At 36.6% G+C, this 24039-nt stretch overlaps 1 protein-coding gene across 1 annotated transcript in view; it reads left to right on the top strand.

Moving 5' to 3' along the window:
* Positions 1 to 24039, top strand: part of RAD23B (RAD23 homolog B, nucleotide excision repair protein) — a 48775-nt gene that overhangs the window by 12015 nt on the left and 12721 nt on the right. The window contains exons 2-9 of the mRNA XM_014834462.3: positions 3395 to 3476; positions 4849 to 4928; positions 8015 to 8283; positions 12420 to 12475; positions 17581 to 17708; positions 20690 to 20822; positions 22568 to 22695; positions 23429 to 23599. Coding sequence (XP_014689948.1) covers positions 3395 to 3476; positions 4849 to 4928; positions 8015 to 8283; positions 12420 to 12475; positions 17581 to 17708; positions 20690 to 20822; positions 22568 to 22695; positions 23429 to 23599 — 1047 coding nt within the window. The remainder of the gene's footprint in view (positions 1 to 3394; positions 3477 to 4848; positions 4929 to 8014; positions 8284 to 12419; positions 12476 to 17580; positions 17709 to 20689; positions 20823 to 22567; positions 22696 to 23428; positions 23600 to 24039) is intronic.

Genomic DNA, 24039 nt, shown 5'->3' with positions numbered 1-24039 from the left:
GTTAATTTTTTGAAAAATGCTTGAGGGGCTGGCCCCTTGGCCGAGTAGTTAAGTTTGCCGCTCTGCTTTGTTGGCCCAGGGTTTCGATGGTTCAGATCCTGGGCGCGGACTTAGCACTGCTGTCAGGCCACGCTGAGGCGGCGTCCCACATAGCACAGCCAGAAAGACCTACAACTAGAATATACATCTATGTACCAGGGGGGCTTTGGGGAGGAGAGGAAAAAAAGGAAGATTGGCAACAGATGTTAGCTCAGGTGCCAACCTTTTAAAAAAAAAAAGAAAAATGCTTCAGACTAGGGGGAAGAGAGTATAGCTGGCAGGAAACAAGGGGTTGTGAAGTTTTTTTTGTTTTGTTTTTAAGATGATGGAGAATTGGACCTGTTTAAGTGTGAATAGAAATGAACTGACCTAACCTTTTAAATATATATATTTTATGGGTGCTGGGAATGAAAATACAGTTTCTGTTAGATAGAAACTATATATATATATATATATATATATGTATATATTTATCAATTAAATCTGTCTTAATTGCCTGATTCATTCTGACCTGTCAAGGAGTAAATTCCTGCTTGTTTCTTTTACTTTTTGGCTCATATATTTCTTCTTTTTATTTCCTTTTTTCTTCATGTATTTCTATGCTACATTAATTTACTTATTCAGCAAGTGATAATTGAGTTACCCCTATGTACTAAACCACTATGTACTGTTCTGAGAACTGGATTGACTCAGAGTGATTCATGTGGTCTATAATTCATTTGTGATTTTTCACCAAGTAATCACAGTTGTAAATATTGCATCTCTTCTCCCTCTCTAAGCAAAAAAGTGTGAAAGGAAATTTATCATTCACCACAGAGTGCTCTAACCATGCTTTGCTACCGCTCACTTGACTTTGGGCAAGTCATTTAGCATGTAAGATAGCGGTTTTCAAACTTTTGGTTCTCAGGGCCCCTTTACACTTAGAAATTATTGAGGACTCCAAAATAACTTTTGTCTGTGTGCTTGTATTTATTGATATTTACCATATTAGAAATTAAAACTCAGAATTTTTTTGTGTTCAGTTAAAAATAATAACCCATTAAATGTTATAATCAATATATTTTAGTATGAAAAATTATTTTCCAAAACAACAAAAAGCAGTAAGAAGACTGACATTGTTTTACTTGTTTTGCACATCTCTTTAATATTTGGCTTTAATAGAAGATAGCTGGATTCTCATCTGCCTCTGCATTCAGCCTTTTGTGATATCACATGCTCTGTATCCTGTGGAAAACTCAGAACTGTATACTTGTGAGAAAAGGCAAATATAATGTCTTTTGATCGTGCAGATGACCTAACAGGGCTCCCTGGACCACACACACCTGGAGAATCTCTGCTCTAGTAGCAATAGAGGGGTACTAGATGGTCTTTAAAGGCTACTGTAGGTCGGAAATTGAGATCGTGTCTTTTATTTCCCACTCTTATAAAGTGCTAACGGAATGTATAGGTAAAATCAGAACTGTCATAAATGGTATTTAAAGCAGGGACAAACCGTAGAGTTGTTAGAGAAGTTGTGGACTCTTTGTACTGTTTCAAACTGACCTCACCTAGCATAGAGTTTACCATCTAATAGAGCAACAATGTACTAAATTGGATATAGACATGGAATTTATATCCTCAGTTTGTTGAGATCAGATTTTCTGAGCGCTTTTTAAAAAAGTTGTTACTTATGTTAGTCTTACTTTTGAAATTCAGAGCAGCAGAAAATGGTTGAGATTTTTGTAATGGCTTTCCGCTTTGGGGAACATCAGACTAGGAGTGATGCCACTGACCTATTTCAGGAAGATCAGTGTAGAAAGGGTGATTTATCTGGATGGTATTTGCACAGTATACTGGGTTCTAAAGCTTAGAGTCAGAAGAGCTGGTTGTGGGTTTCAGCTACTACTTAGTAGCAATGTGATTTGGGGAAGAAATTTAACCTCTGTATTTCTGTTTCCTCATCTATAAAATTGAGTGGACGATATTCCCATTTGTCCCAGAGTTTTGAGGATTATGTGAAATTGTGTTTGTTAATGTACTTGAATCTATATAAACATTACTATCTTTTTTTTTTGGAAGAATATGGCATCACTTTGTAATTGTACAAAGGAACCCTCTCTTTGTATCCCTTTCTGTCAGACAGTTTTTCACTGAGCTTTTCATAAAGCTCAGAACTATCAATTTAGACAATTTTCAGAAGTATCCTGGGAAGTAGAATTTTCCCCCTTGATTCTTGTGCCTTTAAAGTGATGAAACTAGTTCCATTATGTCTCCTTGCCTTTTTTACTCCTATGCCACTCTACTGTCTGATCAGTGTCAGAAGTTGATTGGACTCGTTTTCTAAATACTTCATAATGAGCCTATTTTTGCGTAATTTTAGTAATCGAAGAGACCATAAAGATCATCTGTTTTAGTCCTTCTTACTTTACAGATGAAACTGATGCTAAGATAAGCCAAGCCACTTGTTTAAGATCATTTAAGTAGAACACTGGTTCTCAGCCTTGGCTGAACTTTGGAACCACCTGTAATGCTTTGTAAAAATACTAATGTCCAGGGGCCAGCCCGGTGGCACAGCAGTTAAGTTCCCATCTTCTGCTTCGGTGGCCCGGCGTTCGCCGGTTCACATCCCGGGTGCGGACGTGACACTGCTTGGCAAGCCATGCTGTGGTAGGCGTCCCACATATAAAGTGGAGGAAGATGGGCAGGGATGTTAGCTCAGGGCCAGTCTTCCTCAGCAAAAAGAGGAGGATTGGGAGCAGTTAGTTTACTTTTTTTTTTTTTGGAGGAAGATTAGCCCTGAGCTAACATCTGTGCCATCTTCCTGTGCTTTATGTGTGGGATGCCTACCACAGCATGGCTTAACAAGCGGTGCATATATCTGTACCCAGGTTTCAAACCTGCGAACCCTGCACCACTAGTCCAGCCCCTCTACACACTTTTAAAGTGAATCATTTGCCTTTTAACATTCACATTTAACTTTTGTTATTGTAGATGAGACCATTTTATTTCTTAGACCTTTTATATTAAAGAGGTTTATTTTCTTTATGGGAAGTAAGCCCAACTTTTTAGTAAGAATCAGAACTTTTTGATGTGAAGTCTTTATTTTGAATAGATTTATCAAATCAACTGGTAAAGTTTTTTTTAAATCTATGTGTATTTAACACATGGTGGTAAAACAAAGTTTATACCTATCATACCTAATAATAGAGGTTAATAATGAATCTCTTGATATAATGTTAGAAAGACATGATCTCAGGTTTTTGGAAGCATTAATAATTAAAATGTATAAAAATTTTATCTTGCATCTTTTATTCAGATTCTAGATTGTCATTTGTTGTTTAGAGTTTTTAAAAAAGAATCTTTATTTTTCCTGTAGGTGAAAGCACTGAAGGAGAAGATCGAGTCTGAAAAGGGGAAAGATGCCTTTCCTGTAGCAGGTCAAAAATTAATTTATGCAGGTATGAATTAAATACTGAAATTAGGATACCATTTTATTGTTTATGGTGACATTCTTTTAGTTTTAGAAATTATCATCTTACAAATTGTAGTGTATACAAATTGATTCTGTCAGAAATATGATTGTACAGATAGAAGCAGTGAACAAGTAGTCGTTTGAATGTGATTCAATCTTCTCTTTAAATAAAATAGCAAAATTGACTGAAGAATATAGAAAACCTTATGTGTCAAAAGACACAAATAAGTGACAGGAAAAGAAAAGATTAATATTCACATTATATAAAAAGCTCTTAAAAATTAGGGGAGAATGGCCCCATAACAAAATCAGCAAAGGATATGAATAGGAAATTGCAAATTTAAGTAGCTTTACTAGTAACCAGGAAAATGTGTGTTAAAATAGACTTGATTTGTGAATTTTGTGGGGAAAATTCTTCTGTTTGTTCTTCAAAAGAAATACTGAACGATGTGATTGTAGATGACAGTAGGGTGGATCTTGAATTGCCCGTGGTTTCTCATCTCTTCCTAGATAATAGATTTTGTAGTATTTTCTTAACTGAGATGGTTTAGAGGAAACGCTAACCCCATGATTAGGAATCAGAAGCCTAAAGAGGAAGACAGAAAACTAGAATTTCTGGTTCCTAGTCTTAGCCTGTTTACTTATTTCTATACAGAGTAGGAACTCTGTTCCTGTCTTAATGCTTGCAGCCTTTGATTCAATGACTTTTTAAAAATGGAAAACTAAATTCAAGGGAAAGGAAACCTGAGGGAATCCTCATCTAACACTTGACCTTCACCATGACCAGTCTTGTGTACTCCTTTGTGCTTTACTCAGTTCTGTACCGTCTGGCCTTTTGTTGTGTACCAAGTCATTTTCTGAAGTACTTTTGATTATGAATATCTCGCTTTCATAGCATTGGAACATTCCTGTTTTGCCAGATACTCGGTATTTGTGGCAGCAGGAAGTTTGTTATTTTCTCCTTCCTCTTATCAGGAAGGATTATGGATTATTCCCCAGGGGGATCCCTGGGCAATTGCAGTATTGAATTTTATTTGTCTTCATGATCTCCCCTTTCTCAGGACCTAGTTAATGTTTCCTTACCCAGCACGTCTTTTTTTTATAAGTAATAATTTTGAAGAATTGCTTGGGATATCTATATACAGTATATGTTTGATATCTTAGTCAAATGCTTATGCCTTCTTCACTAGTCATGTTTCTGTTTCCATTTATCTTTATCTTGGCTGATTGGTTAATGTTTTTCTTTGGGGAAAGTGTTGACTAATAGAATTGCCATTGGTGATTGTTTTAACTTCAGTTATGCATAAGACAAAGGTTACGTTGCCTTAAATAACATGTTTTTTCTCTTAATGAATTAGGCAAAATCCTCAATGATGATACTGCTCTAAAAGAATATAAAATTGATGAGAAAAACTTTGTGGTGGTAATGGTGACAAAAGTAAGTTCTAGCTTCATTCTGTATATTTTGCTGCCTGCAGGTCTTTAAAAAACAATGCCTCCCAAGTCCAGCCTTTACGCTTTGAGGTGAATACACTTGATACACATCCAGAGTGGCACGCACTTAACTGTTAGTAAAGAGTCTAAGTTTCCCTTGGGTCAACCATAAAGTTAGTAATTTGATATGTTTGTAGTTTGAACGTAATTTTGAGTAAATTAAAACAGTTTTATATAAATATCTTGTTGAAAATTGTTAGGTTTTGCTGGAGTAGTGAAATCGCTAATTATGTAATTATTAGAAAATGTGGTTCTTAGAAATTGAATAATGTTTCTTATTTTGTAGTTTTTAATAGGGGTGCCTTAAAGGGACTTGCTATGTTATCTACTAGACCTGACAAACTCCTCAAGGCAGAAAAGTCATGTAGACTTATAATTTCAGTGTTATTTCTTAGTTAGTGGGGTAGATTTTTAGAAACAAAAAAAAAGGAAAAGGCAGCTAAAGAAATGATAGAATGATCATTGTGAAGAAGTTTTAAACAGAAACAATATTTAGGAGATTTTATTAAAGTCTTAAGTTTTTCCCTAAAGTAGAGAATGAATGTGTTTTCAGAGATTTTTAAAATTTATGTCCTTGTTTAAAGATACATAAGCATGCAGTGGAGAGTTAAGACAGAGAAGTGGTGGTACTGACATTTGTTTTTAGGACTGAATTGCTATAATCTGAGAAGAACAGTGTTACTTCTAGCTCTAGAAATAAGTTTAAATAGTTAATTGAAACCAGTTTATCAGAGACCAAAAGTAGAACAAATAAATTTTTAAGAAGTACGGTTTTTTTTCTTAAATAGCAAAATAATTGATTTGTGCAGTGGAAAATAGAGTTGAACAAATAAATTTTAATTACTATACAGTAATTAAATACTATACTTTGTACTGAGAAACAAAAAACAGGTAAACAGCTGTTTTTTTTACATGTGTTGGACTTAAAAGTTTTACATCCATTAGAAGCCATATTGATTTTGCTATATTCAAGCACTTATTAAATGTTTAGCTTTAAATCAGAGGAACAGAATTCATATTAGGAAACTTTGTCTCATCTAGTTTTTTTATCTAGTTTTTAAAAAAATTGTGATAAAATATACATAACACAAAATTTGCCAGTTTAACCATTTTTAAGAGTACAGCTCAGTGGCATTAAGTAATTACATTCATGTTATTATGCAGTCATCACTACATCCATCTCCAGAACTGTTTTCACCTTCTCAAACTGAAACTATGTACTGTTAAAGGATAACTCCCCATTTTCCCTTCCCCCCAGCCCCTGGCAACCATTCTGCTTTCTGTCTGTGAATTTAACTGCTCTGGGTACTTTGTATTAGTGGAATCAAATGGTATTTGTCCTTTGTGACTGGCATATTTCCTTTAGCATAATGTCTTCAAGGGTCATCCATGTTGTAGCATGTGCCTGAATTTCTGTCCTTTTCAGGGCTGAGTAATATTCCATTGTCTCATCTCATTTTATCATGCATAGTACATAATGGAAAATGTGGTAGCCACACATGTGGAAATCTATTTGTTATTGGTCTTATTTCCTTTAGTATTACAGTAACCTTGACTATTTAGAACATAACTAAAAATTAAGCAGCATGGGTCTCAGAATAGGTGCATGCATTTGAAGAGTAGCTACTTGGAGTTGAACCTATTCTTATTTACATAGAATTCTAATGATATTTGTGGTGATTTTATTTTCAGGTGAATAATAGAGGCCAGTTGTTAGAAGGGGAAGAAAACAACTACAGTTAAGCATTATGAAAGCGATGAGAAATGACCTTCTTATAAAGAAGAGACAGGAAAAAGCTGATAAGATCAAAACTAAGCAGGAAAAAAAGCAGATGGGTTTGATCCCGTTTAGAATGAGGCTTAAATAGCTCTTTGTGGCAACAAATACCTTGAGGGCATGGTTGTTACGACATTATATTGATCACAAATAATCTTAAGGGAAATATTAAAGGAGTGTAACACATCTAAATTACGTTTTTAGCCAGATTGCAATTTAGAACATCAATAATTTGCGGAGTATTATATTGGCAGTCAAGAAAGTTAGAGAGCTCAATGTAAGACAGAATAGGGAAAGGAGAGCGAATGCTGCTAGTCGTTTTTAAAGCCCTCTCCCGCTGCCTTGCGCTCACCACTTTTCCAGTGTGCGCCTCTGCTAGCTCACATCGAACAAGACAAGACTCGGCTCCCTGCTTTTACAGTTTGTTCGTTTATACTTGGGGCAACTTATCTTGAATTTTAACCTTGTCTTCCATCAAAAATTACCTTTTGTCTTTAGGAAAGTTATGAGCTAAACAGGTAGTGAGTATTGATAAACCTCAGGAGAAGAATAAAACTCATAGTATGATTTTTACACATATGTGATTGCTTTTTGCTCTGTGGGAACCTCTCTGCTTCTAGTTCAGAAAGTTCTGAGCATGTAGTTATAACTTTATTTTACCTTTATTTTTCTGTTTGACTACATATACATCTCAAAATGTTATGTCAGCCTCTTTGTATTTATACCTATTGGTTTGTAGTTAGTATTGGGATTTTCCTCCTGCTTCTAAAATACTGCAGAATATCTGGCATGTTCATTAATCATAGTTCTACTTATATGTCCATTATAAGAAAGTTACTTTGGTAATGCTTTTAAATGACAATGAATACTTTAAAGTTATAGCCAAGGAATTTAAATTATAAATTGGGGCAGGGGGTGTTGTGTGGTTCTTTTTCTGGGTACACATTCTCTCTATTATTGAATACTGGCTTCTTTTTCATATTAACTTGATGGGAAGACTGGAACTGTTGCCTAAAGCTATTAGAGGTTGATAGTTATATGCTTTCATCAGCTTTGAAAGAGTAACATAAATAGTGATTCAGATTGCTAATATTGATCTCATTTATTATGTCGCTTTACAAAATTATTTTCAAGTTGTGGGTTTGTTTGTTACATTTTTTGTAGCATCCTGTAACAATACAGTCTAATTAGAGATCGGGTAATGATGTAGTATTTTATCATAATTCTTTATTTTGCTTTTTACTGTGTTTTAGCCCAAAGCAGTGACAACACCAGCACCAGCTACAACTCAGCAATCAAATTCTGCCACGACTACCACAGTTAGTTCCTCCACCGCACCAGCTGTGGCTCAGGCTCCAACCCCCGCCCCTGCTTTGGCTCCAGCTCCCTCGCCTGCATCCATCACTCCAGCATCAACAACAGCATCTTCTGAACCTGCATCTGCTAGTGCAACGAAACAGGAGAAGCCTGCAGAAAAGCCAGCAGAAGCACCAGTGGCTACTAGCCCAACATCAACTGACAGGTAAGAACTGGATTCTAGGAAATTGTATCTCACAATATGTTTATAACAAGAACTTCATGCATGTATTTATTTTGATTATTGTTTTGATCAAACTAACTTTATCTGCTGTGTTAAAGTTTTTCTAAACTTTGAACTCTGGCTTGTGTTTGTTTAAATTTCGGTAATCCAGATTTGTATACTGTGCATTGGGGTTTTTTCCCCCCAGGGGGAAGGGAAAGAGGGTCAAAGTTGTTATTCATTTTGTGTACAAGAATTAGGAAATACAAATGACCAAAAAGAAAAAGAATTATAAAATAACTTGACATTATAATTTGACATATAAATAATATGACATTCCCCCAATCATTATTCATATTTGATCTGTATTGCTTCTGATCATTGTCATATATATATCACGAAGATCCTTCCATGTCAGTAAATATTTTCGCTTGCTGCTTAGCATTGTGTTTAAGTCTGACATTTGTTAGCTTGTAACCTTAGAAAAGTAATTAACATCTTTGAGTTTTTTCCTCATCTGTAAAATGGGAATGACAATAGGACCTATCTGATAGAGTTGTTATAAGGGTTAAATGAAATAATGAGTGTAATAGATGTGGAATAGCACATGGCACACAATTAGTGCAGAGTAAGTATCAGCTATTATGGATATGTCACCTACTACCACGTGAATTGTTTCAATTTTGCACTTTGTCTATACTTTTGTGAACTTGTGTAGAAATTTAAACTTTTGCCTGTGCAGATCTTCAGATATTTTTTCCCCAATGATAAATAAAATAACCAAAGCAAATGCATCAATTCTCTTGGCTGGAAATAGTACAAGGGAATTACACTTTTATCTGAGAGCACAGGTTGTATTATGTCCAGTGTTCACTGGCACTGGAGCTGTTTGTATTTTGTGACTTTAGTTGCAGCTCAAGACTCCAGTGGTATTAGTTAAGAGTCCTTGGACTCAGAACCAGACACAGTGGAAACCTATGCAGCAACTGGAAACACTTACTGACGTGGAAGGATGTTTGTGATAAATACAACAATGGTCAGAAAGAATGTGGTCATGTTCCTTCATTTTAGTATTCTGCCTTTAAGTGCGGTTTCTGTGTCTGACCCAGTCAGCTGTGTGGAGGGGTTTGAGTCACCTGGTTCATTGCTCACTCGAGGCCTCTCTCCAAGGAATTGATTCCCTAAGAAGAGAGCATAGGCTCAGTTAATAAAATATTTTCCCTTTGCCTGCCTGCTACACTTGACTTTAGGTATTCTGAGGCACCATTTCCTAACTTGATCCTTCTCGCATGTATAGCTAGAAATGCATTCAACACTCTTACCTAGTGGGAGACAATCCAGAGTCAGGTTAAGTTATTATGTCAAAAGGCTTTGGTCAATTTTGTGTATGGTGGGGAACTTACAAATTTAACAAATTGGTTTCCCAAAGCATTTAAACATTGTAAACTTAATTAAATCTTGGGTAAGTACAGTGTCTATTTTCTTAAATGCTTTAAGCTCCTTAAAAAACTCATAGTATGAGAATTTCAGAATTGATCAATACATTTTAATGCGCTAATATCAATTCAAATTTCTTTATTGTTTCTATTTTAAGGTACAGTCTTATTTACCTAGTCTCAAGAGTCAGGATTACCTTTTCAAACCTATAGAGGTTGCATAAATGAGTTGATGGTCAGGGATCCAGAAGAGCAGACACCAGAGTCACTTACTTAGTTGCGCTTTGTATGCCAACAATTTACTCTTATTTCTCAAAATTACATACCTCAGAGAAGGGTAACACAGGAAGGGAAGGATGTGAGAAGCTCAGAAAACAAACTACTTAAGTATGCCTTAGTCCTTTCATTTGTGCTATAAAACGTTTAGTGTCCTGTAAAGCACAAAACTTAGTGAGATAATTATCAGGAGATGTGCTGGTAAGAATTTGAGGGGTGGCAGAAACTCTGTCCATTGCCACTGATCTGATATTTCATTTATTAATGATTTGTTTCTTTAGGTTGGTTTTGTTCTTTAAAAACCACCTATTACAATGCAAATTCTACTTATTGATGTCTCCCTTAGAGAAACTGCACTTGTGCATAAGGACTGTATTGTTTGTAATTGAGGACAAATTGGAACCAACTTAAATAGCCATTAGTGAGGGAATAACTTGACCTGTGATTTATTCATATTAGAGAACGTTGCTGCTCAGTGCATGGTAGTCAGTAGGCAGCATCAGCATCACTGGAAGTTAGTTTGAAATGAATTCTTAGGCTCCACCCTAGACCTCTAAATCAGAGTTATTTGGGGTGGATTCCAGAAATCGGTATTTTAACAAGCTCTCCTGGTGAATTCTTGGACATCCTAAAGTTTCAGAAGCCCTGATAACCAATACTAAAGTATGCAGCTATATGCATATTAAATGAATGTGGTTTCAAGGCTTTGTTATCAAATGGAAAAAGCAAATTGCAAAACAATATAGGCAATAACCATACACCAAACAAAAGCCACCAAACAACATGGTGTATTTTCTGTGGGTATGCATAGTAATGTGTAGAAAACCAGTAGCGAAGGGACAACACACTAACTGATAAGTGGCTTCCTCTGCAGATGGGGAGGGGAGAAGTGGTGAGGCAGAATCAAGAATGAAGAACTGTGGTTAAACAATACCGCAGTCTTATCTGTAATGTTTAGAAAGAAATTTTAAAACAGTGCAAAAATAGCACAAATTGTTCTGTAAAAGAACAGTAATGAAGGGGACTAGTCCTACCATATAGCAAAATATATTATACATGGTAATGATTACAACAATTTACTATAGCTCTTCCTAGAGAGACTGCTCAGTGAAATAGTAGTCTAGAAACAGACCAAAATGCCTACAGGGACTTAATATAAGATAAAGATGTAATTTCAGACCACTGTGAGAAAAATGCTATTGGGATAAATGCCTGTCCATCTGGAGGGAAAAAAGATAGATCACATACCTCCACTCATAAAAATAAATTGTAGATGGATAAAGATTTAATGTAAAAGTGAAACCATAAACCAGAGGAGAATGTGGGAAAATAAAGATAATCTTAACCAAAAATGTCATAAAAAGAACAATTGATAAATTTGACTACAGGAAGAATTTTAAGGTTAGAAACCAAACTGAAAATTCCTTAATAAGAGCTTGATTTGGTGAATTAAATGGAATACTGTGAGTCTTTGGGAAAAAATTGAGGTGGTTGTGGCTGCGCTGACATGGAATAATTGTTAAATAAAATACACTAAAGCAAGACACAAGTTGTTATATAGAAACTGGTAGTAGTGATGTCTCTGGGTAGGGGTCTTGGGCAGGGTTTTCTCAGAACTAAAGTCTACTGTGTTTTGTTTTTAAAATTGGGACAGAAGTATAAGTGTGTTGTGTTGTGTGTGTGTTAATCTAAACTTCTAACTCTTACCTTTACCACTTTTGTAAACTTCGTTTTATTTTCCTTTAGTCTACTCTTTATGATCTTTCATAATCTTGTTTTTGTCTACTTTGTTTTCCAGACTTACCTTTCTACAGTTTCCCAACAGAAACTTAGTCTTTTTAACTGGTTTACTTTGGTTACAACTTGGGTTTATCCCATCTCTGCATATTTTGCTTACGCTATGTTCCTTGACTTAAATTCCACCTTCTTTCAGTTTCTGTGTTCAAAACTGAAGTATAAGACCTAACTGAAATTCCGCTGTGTAAAGACTTCCTGGGCCTTTCCAGCCTCGTGTGGTTTCTACATGTGCCATTTATCATGGACTGCTTTTGCTGTTTCTTCTACTGTGACTTCACTTATAGATTATTTAACTTCTCATGTAAACTCTTTCAGGGAAATAGTTGTGCATTGTCCTTTTTGTATTCCTTAAGTAGTAAGCTATCTGTAAGGATGTTATTTTGTGTCCTTGGACATTTAAAATGATGGATTTTCAGAATAGAATGAGTGTTAAGATTGAAATTTCTTCCCAAACCATACCTATTACGGATAAAGCTTTGAGGGTTTAATCTAGAAGAATGTTGAAATGCTGTAGCCAAACTTCTGCATTTAATTAAAATCAAAGACTCTTTGTAAATTAGGCAGTTACTAAACTTTAATGTGAATTTTACGTACTTTTCTGATATATGATTTTCTAAAAACCTTTTACAGTACCTCAGGAGATTCTTCTCGGTCAAACCTTTTTGAAGATGCAACAAGTGCGCTTGGTAAGTATGTAAGTTGTAAATAACCTTAGAAGAGAGAGGGAAGAGGTTTAAGTTTTGTTTTTCTAGATCATGAAAATCTGTTCATTTTCATGGTAGCTAATAATCAAGGTACTGAATGATTTAGGTGATTATTCAGTTAATAATGTTGCTAAAGGGCCGGCTCCGTGGCCGAGTGGTTAAGTTGGCGCGCCCCGCTGCGGCGGCCCAGGGTTCGGATCCTGGGCGTGGACATGGCACCACTCGTCAGGCCACGTTGAGGTGGCGTCCCACATCCCGCAACTGGAAGGACCTGCAACTAAGATATACAACTGTGTACAGGGGGGGTTTGGGGGGATAAAGCAGGAAAAAGACAAAAAAAAGATTGGCAACAGTTGTTAGCCCAGGTGCTAATCCTTAAAAAAAAATAAAGAAGATTGGCAACAGTTGTTAGCCTAGGTGCAAATCTTTAAAAAAAAAATAAATAATGTTGCTAAAGACTTTGTAAATTATTGTTTATATATTGACTCCTTTAAATTGTACTGTTAAAGTTAAGCATACTCCTTTCCTTAAAGCAAATAATTGTCCATTTTCCAACTGTGAATTTTAAATGAGATCTTAACAAAGTTTGATCTGTGTACAGGTTTATTACAAAGTGTCTTCAAAATGAGTATAAAATGTTACTAAATCTGTCTCACACTTGCTCTTTATTTACGTCTAGCCTTTATTCCAGCTTGTAGCCCTATAGGTTCCTATCTACATCTTGTCGCTTCTATAGTACTTGCAGTGAAAATGCCTTTTTATCCCACCTTTCACTTTTGCCTCTTGAATAATGTCTTTCCATCTCCCCTTCGTACCTAATCTGTCAAAATCATTTGTTTCTTTCCCCATTTTCCCATTGTAACACCTCTGGTATGGTTCCTGCTGTGCCTGCTAATTAACAAGTCCGTGGGCTGGCACCCCCATTCCTGCCCTTTGGTACTCTTCTATGTTACTGGAAATGGGAGGTAGACAGACAGCTGGGCACAGCAGCTTCAGTGGACTGTGGGCTTCTGGATTCCTGCTTAGCTGCTGCAGCAGTGGTAGCACCTCATTAAGATCTGGAGTAGGCCCTCTGTCCTAATTGGACTTCAATTCCTTGATGCCCTCACTGCTGTGGGAAAGGGCATACTGGTTACCCATAGCATGTAGGGGCAAAACAGTTTAAATAATCAACCTAAGTTCACCTGGATGTACCAGACCCACGTTCACATATTTGAGGGACTGTTTTCTGGGACTACTCTGCTACCAAATGAATATAAGTTAGTGTCCAGTCAGAAAAACAGAAATCTGTTTCAAACATGGGATGGCTTAATCTTAGGAAATTGTTACAAAGATACTGGAAGGGCTCACGGAGATTACAAAGAGATGGGTAAAATGCTCTGTAGTGTCAGAGCTGGAACCAGCTGACACTTGCCCCTGGTTCTGCTGAAGGCTCTGGCTCTTGCCACTGCTGTTTCATTCAGTTGGACTGCATTGATGCTACCGAGCAGGGGTCCAGGAGACCACAGCTCTAGCTGCTGCTGCTACAGCTACACCAAAGCCTCTGATACTGATAGCTTACCTTTACACCTTATGTCTCCTACAACAGCCATTGTCAACTTGATGGTCTCGGGATCCCTTTACTCTTTCATTTACCCAGTCTTTGTGTTGATACCTTGCTTCTTTAAACTTTCCTTTTTGGGGACTCTGACACTACTCATTTCTTGATCTGTACCTCTGACTTTTCCTTCTTAGGCTTTCTTGTTAATTCTTTCTGTTTTACCTTGCCCTTAAATATATGAGTTTTCTATGGTTCTGCTCTAGGCCATAGTTCAAAGTTCAAATTATAGGAATGGCAGATACCACCCATCTACTATAAGAACTCCTCCAAACTATAACATCTTTAAACTGCTAATCGGAAAATCTACCACCTCCACAAACTCCTTAGGTTCCAGATTGATTCATCTTTTCTTCCCCCATCTGATACTTCTCCTTTGTTCCTTTCCTTGTTTGCATCATCATCTACCTTCTACTGAAACCTTGCTGTCTTCATCCTTGACCCGCTGCCTCCCCTGGCCCCGTGAGCCCAGGAGTCCTGTTGATCCTCCTTCCTGAAGTCTCTAGAATATTTGTTTCCACTGCCAGTTAATTGCCTTAGCTTATGTGCTTACGCCACTGATACTCTTGCATTATTCTCTTCTAACTGGTCTATTCCTGCCATAGTGGGCTTTCTAAAAGGCACATCTGATGAGGTCATTGTTAGTTCCTTTCATAGCTCCTCGTGGCCTAGAAGATAGGTCCGAACTCACTCTTAAAGATAGGTTTCTCATCACTACTTTTTTAGCCTCATTAACTCTGTCTCATGTTATCCATTGTCTGTAGTTTTCCTACGAGTCATTTGCCCTTGTACTTTTAAGCTCTGAAAAGTATCAAACTACTTATAGGCATTTCTTTTTGAGTTTTTATAACTTGATTAATTAGGAAGCGTGATTTTAGGAGAGATAGCCTAATGATTAGGTGTGGTGCTCTGCACTCTGACAGCCTGTGTTTGTGTCTCTGCACCAGGACTTACCAGACATTGATAGCACGATCAAATTATTAATCTCTCTAAGCCTCAGCCTAATCTTAAAGGGAGAGGAATATTAACCTTTTTCATAGAATTGTTGTGAGAATTAAATGAGAAACACTACGTTAAAATAGTGTGATCTGATACTCCACAGCTCTTAATTTTGTTTACATTGATGCTAATTTCTGTATCTGGTAGCTAGATTACTGAAAGTGTATTGCCGCTTGAATGACTTTATGCTAGAATTCTGTCAGTTGGTAATTAAGAAAATAAAATTATATTAACAAGTAAGGAAACATCATTACTCTAAACAAGATATTAAATGCCAAATTTTCTTAGTGATAATTAGTTTTTTTAAGATATACTTTCATAGCTATTAAATACCTTTATTGACAATTCCACAGAAAAAAAATCATTCAACTGATATTGTCACCTATGTGTCAGAGAAATAGTGATGCAAAATGATATGGCTCTTTGCACAGTTGAACTTTGCATTCAAGTAGGGGAAAGAAAAAAAGAATGTAACAAAATAGATTGCAAATCATATTAAGAAAACTAATGGCTTCCATAGAGAAAAAAAGAAGGCTACTTATATTTAGGATAGTTAGGCAATACCTCTAAGACTGTAATGATTAAATTGAGAACTGGAGCCTGTAAACAAACTGGCCATCCAAGACGCCTGGGGTCTAAGGTTCTGGGGCAGAGAAGGTACGGCTTGTGAAGTAAACTGGAGAAGATCGGTGTGGTGTGTAGAGGATTGTGGAGGGTTGGGAGCCTGAAATGAGATAAGGTTTTCTTTTTTAAAAGCTTTTGCAACTGTCTGCAGAATGGGTTGTGGGCTTGGGGGCAGGAGAGGAAGCAGGGTGTGATCCAGACCAGAGGTCGTTGTGGACTGGTCTTGAGTGAAGGCAGAGGACAAAGAGGGAACAAGATAGGTCTGGGTTATAAGTTAGAGAAGGATCTACCAGATAAGTTGTAGACTAGATGTGGAAGGAGAAGAAAGGGAATTGAAACCACCGAGGTTTCTGATTCAAGCACTTGGATGGATAGAGGTGCTGTTTTTGAAATGGAGAAGGCAGATAATGGTGGGACACCATTTGAGGGGAAAATCTTTAGAGATGCAAAGTCACGTAATGATACTGGTTGAAGAGTCAGTGAAATGCGAGGAAGTGGACATTGCATGTGCAGATATCTGTGGCTGCGCAGGGAAGAGAGCAGAGGGGCCAGTTCCTGAAAGAGGAATTCGGATGCAGTCAAGGGAGGCATGTTTTTGTTTTTAGGATGACATGCCAGGACATAGTTAACTTGTGATCAGGATAATTTAAGTGGAGATGTTGGAACGGTGGGAGACGCACATCAGAAAGGATCACCAAAGAGTCCAGTTCTTTGGGGAGACAAGAAAGGGAGTAGTACCCAGAACACAGATGAAAGAAAAAATAGGTTAAGTGAGGTAAGTGTAGTGGGAGAGAGTTTGGCTTTCTTTCAGTCAGTGTGTTTCTTGTCTGACATTTCCATGAAGAACGAGTTAGGTTTTCAGCTGAGAGAGTCGGAGAGAGCCTGTGGGAAATAACTTACTGGAATAGTAGTGCTTGGCGCATTTGTATAGTATGGGAAGTTTTTCTTTGTATAGTATGGGAAATTCTAACTTTCTAGCTTCTAACCTCCTCTCTCCCACTATTTTGATAATAAAAGGTGTCAAAGGAAAACTGAACTTGTTATAGCAGAGTTGATTGCTTGAAATGTCCCTTCTACTTGTTTTTAAAAATCAGTTCATCTGTCTCTTCTTCCAGGTTGTCTTCCCTGACTTGCTGATTCTCTCCTATATTTGTGCTACATTTGTACCTGATTTTCCTATTAGACTCATTAAACATACTCTAGTAGTTTTCTATTGCCACTGTAATAAATTACCACAAACTTAGCGGTATAAAACAATACAGATTTGTTATTTAAAGTACCGTAGGTTAGAAGTCCAACATGGGGCTCGCTGAACTAAAATCAAGGGACTAAATGACTGGGCTAAAATCAGGGCCGCATTCCTTTCTCTAGGCTCTAGGGCAGAATTTGTTTCCTTGTCCTTTCCAGCTTCTGGAGGCTGCCCACATTGCTTGGCTCAGAGCCCCTTCCTCCATCATCAAAGGCAGCAGCATGGAATCTGACTCTGCTTTTGTCTTCTCTTCCTTACATCTGTTTCTCTGACCCTCTCATCTGTTTCCCTCCTACTTTTAAGGACCGTTGTAGTTAGATTGGGCCCACCTAGATAATTAAGGATAATTTCCCTGTCTTAAAGTGAGCTGATTAGCAACCTAACTCCCTTTTGCCATGTAACCTAACATATTTATAGGATCCAGGGCTTGGGGGAGGGCATTATTCTACCTACTACATATATACTGTAGTTTATACTGTTATTTATCTTTTTATTCTTAACACTATCATGGCTGAAACATCGTATACATATATATACTCAAGAAATGTATGGAGAATGTTTATTTATTAAATGTTTCCTTTCTTCCCTCTCCTCCTGCCCCCATATGCCTTTTTTTAGTGACAGGTCAGTCCTATGAGAATATGGTAACAGAAATCATGTCAATGGGCTATGAACGAGAGCAAGTAATTGCGGCCCTGAGAGCCAGTTTCAACAACCCTGACAGAGCAGTGGAGTATCTTTTAATGGTGAGAAGCGTATTTTACTTTCTTCATTCTGGTTGTTTAAGACCAAAATCTCAAGGAAACAAAGATTTTTAAAGAAATAGTAACAATTCATTGGAAAATAACATGCCAGATAGTCTACATAATTAATGCTTTTATATTTCTTAGTGTGTTAACATTTTGTGTAGATTCAGAGCAACCTCTTCTAAAAGATTTTGGTACGTGATTTTTAGTTAGAAAACAGCATGACTAAACGAGTTATAAAATTGGCTATCCACTTGTGGTGCTTCTATCCCAGTTATGTCATCTTAAAAGTATGACAGCTGTGTGTTGGGGCGGCAGATTTTTAATCTAATCTAATCCAGTGTTTTACTAGGTTTTTTGACCGTCACCACAAGCAAAAGTTTGAAGTTGGAAGCCCAAGCGAAATTTTATTTGCCTTGTACTGTGTAACTTTTTTTATAATTAGCTGCCAACTTTTAAAAATTGAGAGATTTCATTTAAAAATTCCGATATGTGGTTTATCTGGACAACATTAATACCAGATTTTTGCAAGGGTTTAGGAAAAGTTTAGATCATAGACTCTTTAATTTACTATGTTCCCATCCCTCTTCTGTTACCTGACATGGCATCATACATTTGATTTAATGTGTCTTGTTACTTGCCTGGTTCCCTTGGCATTTAAATTGTTAGCTTGTTTATAGTCATTAGCAGTCGAGGGAATTTTGGATAAGTTACCATTTTGTTACTAGCATAAAGGTTTTTGAGAAATAGGATGTTGTGGGCATGGACTGAAACCCTTGATATTTTATGACAGTGAATGTCTGTTCATTTTACAAATGTGGCACGGGTTAAAGTAATAGCCTAGAATTTCGGAGTAACATTGGATTAACTTTTTTTTCATCTTAACATTTTATTCTATAATTGTCTTAGGTGTTTTGGGGTATTATCAAAGTCTGAATTACCTAAATATCATCTTAGGAATCCACGATCCTATCTCTGGGGAATATAGTCCACAGTTGAATCCATTCCCTTGTCTCCAGCTTGTGCATCTGTTAGAAACTCCTTTTCTCATAGTACTTTCGAGAGTCACAGTTCAGAGTGAATAACTGTGCTCTGCTTTCACCAGTTGTTTGCCTAGTCATTTGAATGTGAGATTCACAAAATCTTTTCTTAGCATATCATTTTATCTTGTGAATTCTCTTTTCCATCGCCCTCTTGAGAAAAGTCTTTAAATGCTGGCAGTTTGTTTATTTATCACTTTGTTTGGAATTGAGGAATCATTGGATTGATAACTGTCATGGATCTATTTGTGGTTATCCTTTCACCTCCCCCCACCCCCAAAAAAACCCATATTATATAAAAGTATTGCCTTTTCTCTTATAGAATGGCTTTAATTTATACCTGATCTGTAATTCTGCATAAGTTTAATAGTATCAGCTATTCTGATCTAATAGATTTGAAATTTTGAGATATATAAAAATGAATCACTATTTTCAAAGTTGCCACTGCTATTTAGCATCAAATGTAATTGAATGGATGAGAGAAGTTCACGAAACAGTTTAAAGTGTTTTGATATATTTACTGGTTTGTTTCATAGACTGAAAAGGGCTACCTTTAACTCTTACTAGTTTATATATAAGTGAGGGTGAATTGATGGAAAGGAGAAACACTGATCTAATGAAAAGCTGAATACCGTGTGTGAGAATTTGAGGTAGATCTGTAGCATCATTGACGATTAACTTTTTAGTTTAACCCGTTTGAGAATTTGCTGGAGGCTTTGGACCCTCAATCTGTATATAATTTGTGAGCATTTAACAGTGCCTCATCTAAGGGTTTGAGTTGGTGGAATCTCAAAAATATTGGTTTCCAGTTCGTGGAGTGACCTTTAATGCAGGCAACCACTACCCTACTATTCCTTACACTTCATTTTTCGTATGTTTATGATTTTGGCTTCTGATTTATTGGGAAATGGAAGTATATACCATCTCTTATTCAGATGTAATATTTCCTTCTTGATTCTCCTCCTTCCAAATCTATGAGAATTTCGTAGAGACTTTTTTTAATAAGTTGTATATTAGAAGTCTTGTAAATCATTTGCATCAAAACAAGGTGTTAAAAAAGTCTTAGTGCAGTTGTAAGTTACAGTAACTTCAGAAGATAAAATACTACAAACTTAGGGGCTGGCCCCGTGGCTGAGTGGTTGGGTTCGCGCACTCCACTGCAGGAAGCCCAGTGTTTCATTGGTTCGAATCCTGGGCGCGGACATGGCACTGCTCATCAAACCACGCTGAGGCAGCGTCGCACATACCACAACTAGAAGGACTCACAACGAAGAATATACAACTATGTACTGGGGGGCTTTGGGGAGAAAAAGGAAAAAAATAAAATCTTTAAAAAAAAAATAAAAAAAAAAATACTACAAACTTAGAAAAAGCATCACCTAAATATATTTAATTATTGAAAGTTCTTTTATGCCTATTTAGTAGATTTTGAATAATGAATTTTAACTTTTTGTATGTGATACTTTCTGGATGACGCTTTCTCAGGACCATGGATCAGCAGAGGAGGTTCTCCTTGCTTGGCCACTGTCTTCACCTGCTCTAGCTATTTAAACTTAAAAGTAAAAGTAAATTAAAATTTTAGTTTCTTAGCAACATTAGCCACGTTTCAAGTTCTCAGTAGCTGTCTGTGGCTAATGGGTCGTTTATTGGACAGCGCAGATCTCGAACATTTGCATCATCGTGGGAAGTTCTGTTGGGAAGTGCTGCCTTACAGTAATCTGTGTTCTTCTACACCACACTCAGGCCATTTCTAATCTAATTTGGATACATACAGCTTTCAGATAAGTCTTGATCCTTTACTTTTAATTGAAGGAGACATCTGTTTGATGCCTTTGGAAATTAGACAAGGATATGAAGTAGACGAATACATCTTTTACTCTGTATAATGTTTAACTAATTTTGAATGACGGGATGTTTTAAAGCGTGGAAATTGTGTTATAGGGAATCCCTGGAGATAGAGAGAGTCAGGCTGTGGTTGACCCCCCTCCAGCAGCTAGTACTGGGGCTCCTCAGTCTTCAGTGGCTGCAGCTGCAGCAACCACGACAGCGACGACTACAACAACAAGTTCTGGAGGTAAAGTGGAATCTTTTGGCTGGGGAAGAAGAGGCCTTGAACTTTTATTGTAAAATAATTTAATCTGAAATGCTTTTGAAATGAAGTTTATTCCCATAGCATTTGGATAACTCTTAAAACAAGTTCTCTGTTCATTAATGTTAGAGAAGGGCCCAAAAGAAATTCTGCCAATTGGATATAAATGCTACCCTTGCTTGTATTAAACATCATTGCTGCAGTTTTGGCCAAGGGCATATTCTCTTTAGCTTATTCTAAGGAAGAGATGCTTCCCGGTTTGCATTTAGTGTTACATTCTGAAGTAGTTCAGGATGGTTAGCCCACCTTGTCTCTTTCGCTTTCTGTAAATGTCATAAAGTATGTATAATTTCAAAGCCTGTAGGATCTTAGTGGTTATGCAACCAAGGAAATAAAACCCTGGGAGTTTTAAAATCTTGTATCTAGAGGTGACATCCAAGCTTGAATTTAAGTCTCTTTACCAGCCACTGCCCACACTTCCATTGCCTAAGGTTTGACTAGGGAGCAAAAACTCTACCCCGTGGTAGATCCAGGAATTACTTAGTGTTCTCCTTCGTTCTTCTCTATATTGATAGAGTGCTTCAAACTGCTAATTTTGAAGAGGCCATTGTTTGATACATTTCCTAGCTCTAATCTGGAAGCCAGCTCTGGTTAACAAAAATCCATAAGCACTTTGTGTACAGTCTCCCAGGACAGGCTTTTCATTTCTTGAGATTCAGCATGGGAATGGAAAGAGGAGGCCCCAGCTTTAGTTAAGATTTAGGGTGCCGTGCCATTCAGCAACATACTAGGTAAAATTTCGTCATCTGTAAAACTGATGTTATACAAAGAAGGATAAATACCTGTGTTATGTGGTCATTTTAATTTGAATGATTTTCTTAAAATTTAGGAAATGACAACATACATGTAAAAAATTCTCATTACTCATTCGTAACCTCAAAAAGAATTCTTTTGTATGCAATTTTTGATTTTCAGTAGCATAACCGGACAAGTACCACCACCCTAAAAAGACCCAAATTCTATATCTCATACCTTATTTGGTATTATTAATATTTATTATTGTAAGAGATCACGGACTAAAGAGTTGTGAGAATATTAGCACTGTGTTATCTTGCAGCTTATTTATCTCAAGCTTATAGATTACAAATTTTTGAAATTTAATGATAAACAAAAGTCTTGTTTCTGCTTGTAATTCAGGTTGTGCTAATAAAACTCCTTCTGATCTACAAGCGTGAACTCTTTTAAGTATTAAGTATCTTTCACTTATTTAGTTTAGAATTTCCTAGGAATTTAAGGTCGGATTTTCTTTGGGGTTTTTGTTTGTATTATAAAGTAAGTGAGTTTTCTTGTTTTTGTTAGTCCTTATATGTATTTTTCTCAGAAACTTGAGCAACAGGAGCAACTTTTTTAGAAGCTTTTATTTTGATGGAGTCCATGCAGAACACAAGTTCTTAGTATTTGATAATACTGAGTACCCAGGGAAATTGTAGGAAACATTCCTTTAGTCTTCTGCACTCTCTACCTTTGCTACTAGGAATAATTTCTGCAGTATCAGACTTGCAAGTTGGTGCAGTTTGAAGGTTTTGTCACTATTTACTTCATTTTGTATACATCTAAGAACTCAAATCATATGTTTTACTTGCCACTGTTTGCTATCTAAATTATGATTGAACCAGCTGTTTGTAAATTTAATTGCAACTTTTATTTAAAAATGTTTATGTGTGTTTTAGGACATCCCCTTGAATTTTTACGGAATCAGCCTCAATTTCAACAGATGAGACAAATTATTCAACAGAATCCTTCCCTGCTTCCAGCATTGCTACAACAGATAGGTCGGGAAAATCCTCAGTTACTTCAGGTGACTCTTGCATCAGTGTTAATTTCAAAAGTGGGTTTAGAGTGTATCACATTTTGAAAAAGTCTGTGAGCACCTCCTTCCACTCCAGCAACTCTATAAGCTTTTCTTCTAAGCTATATTCAGCAGAATATGCTTTAGATAAATGTACTGAAAAAGAGTTGTGTGTGGAGGTTGGGCTAAGTTGGTCAAATAATAAGCTTGGGAAACACTTTATTAAAGAATCTGAGAGACTCTTTAGCACAGGAACTGTTTAACTTTTTAAGTCTTTTTTCCCACCTTATTGCTAATGTAGCACTGCCTCTTAGACAACATACCCATGGGCTTAGTACTGGTCAGGTCATGAAATATTTGAGTTTTGTCCAGCACTGTAAGTGCCTACTAGTGTGGAAGATAATTTTATATATATATATAAACCCATATATGTATAAAGGTTCTGCTTCTTCTTATAATGTCCAAGTAGTTTTTTAACATTGATTTTTTGAGAGGGAAACGATTATGAAAGAGAATTTGAATTCTCTTAATTCTCCACTGTTCACCTTGCTCAAAGGTACTGAAGTTTCTTTCATAATTTATAAGGAATCACATTCTGCTGAAGACTGTGTAATCCAGAATCATTCTAACATATTGCAGTTGCAAAGTTACAGGTTTTTCTCTATTTTTATTTAGAATTCTTATTTTCTGAAGCTAACTTTATATCAATGTATCTTTTTCTCTGTCTTTCAAATCACCACAGCAAATTAGCCAACACCAGGAGCATTTTATACAGATGTTAAATGAACCGGTTCAAGAAGCTGGTGGTCAAGGAGGAGGGGGTGGAGGGGGCAGTGGAGGAATTGCAGAAGCTGGAAGTGGTCATATGAACTACATTCAAGTAACGCCTCAGGAAAAAGAAGCTATAGAAAGGGTGAGTTGAAGTAAAACTGAAAATTCATTTAGTCACACTAACCACATTTCAAATGCTCAGTAGTCACGTGGGGCTAGTGGCTACTGCATTGGATAACACAGATGTAGAGTGTTTCCATCATGGGATATAGTTCTATTGGACAGAGCCAAATAAACTATTGCCCTGGGAATTGCAGTAAAGACAGTCTCTTCTCAGCCCTGCTCTCTCATCTTGACCTTTGTGAAGCCAAGAGGCTAGCAGTGAATACCAGTCTAGCCTGAAATAATTGTAAATATATTAAGAAACTAAAAATTTCATTTATGTTTTAAACTTCAGGAAGAAAAAAATGGTCTTAAAGTGTATGCCCAATACAAGATTATCCATTTTTAATTAATATTTTAAATTTTACATCACTGTCACTGAAATGTAAAATAGATATGTATATCAATTGTATAAAAAAA

This window comes from Equus asinus, chromosome 10 (assembly GCF_041296235.1).
Source record: "Equus asinus isolate D_3611 breed Donkey chromosome 10, EquAss-T2T_v2, whole genome shotgun sequence".
Classification (NCBI taxonomy): Eukaryota; Metazoa; Chordata; class Mammalia; order Perissodactyla; family Equidae; genus Equus; species Equus asinus.
The sequence above is the reverse complement of the archived record's forward strand: the minus strand, read 5'-3'. Positions and strand labels throughout refer to the sequence as shown.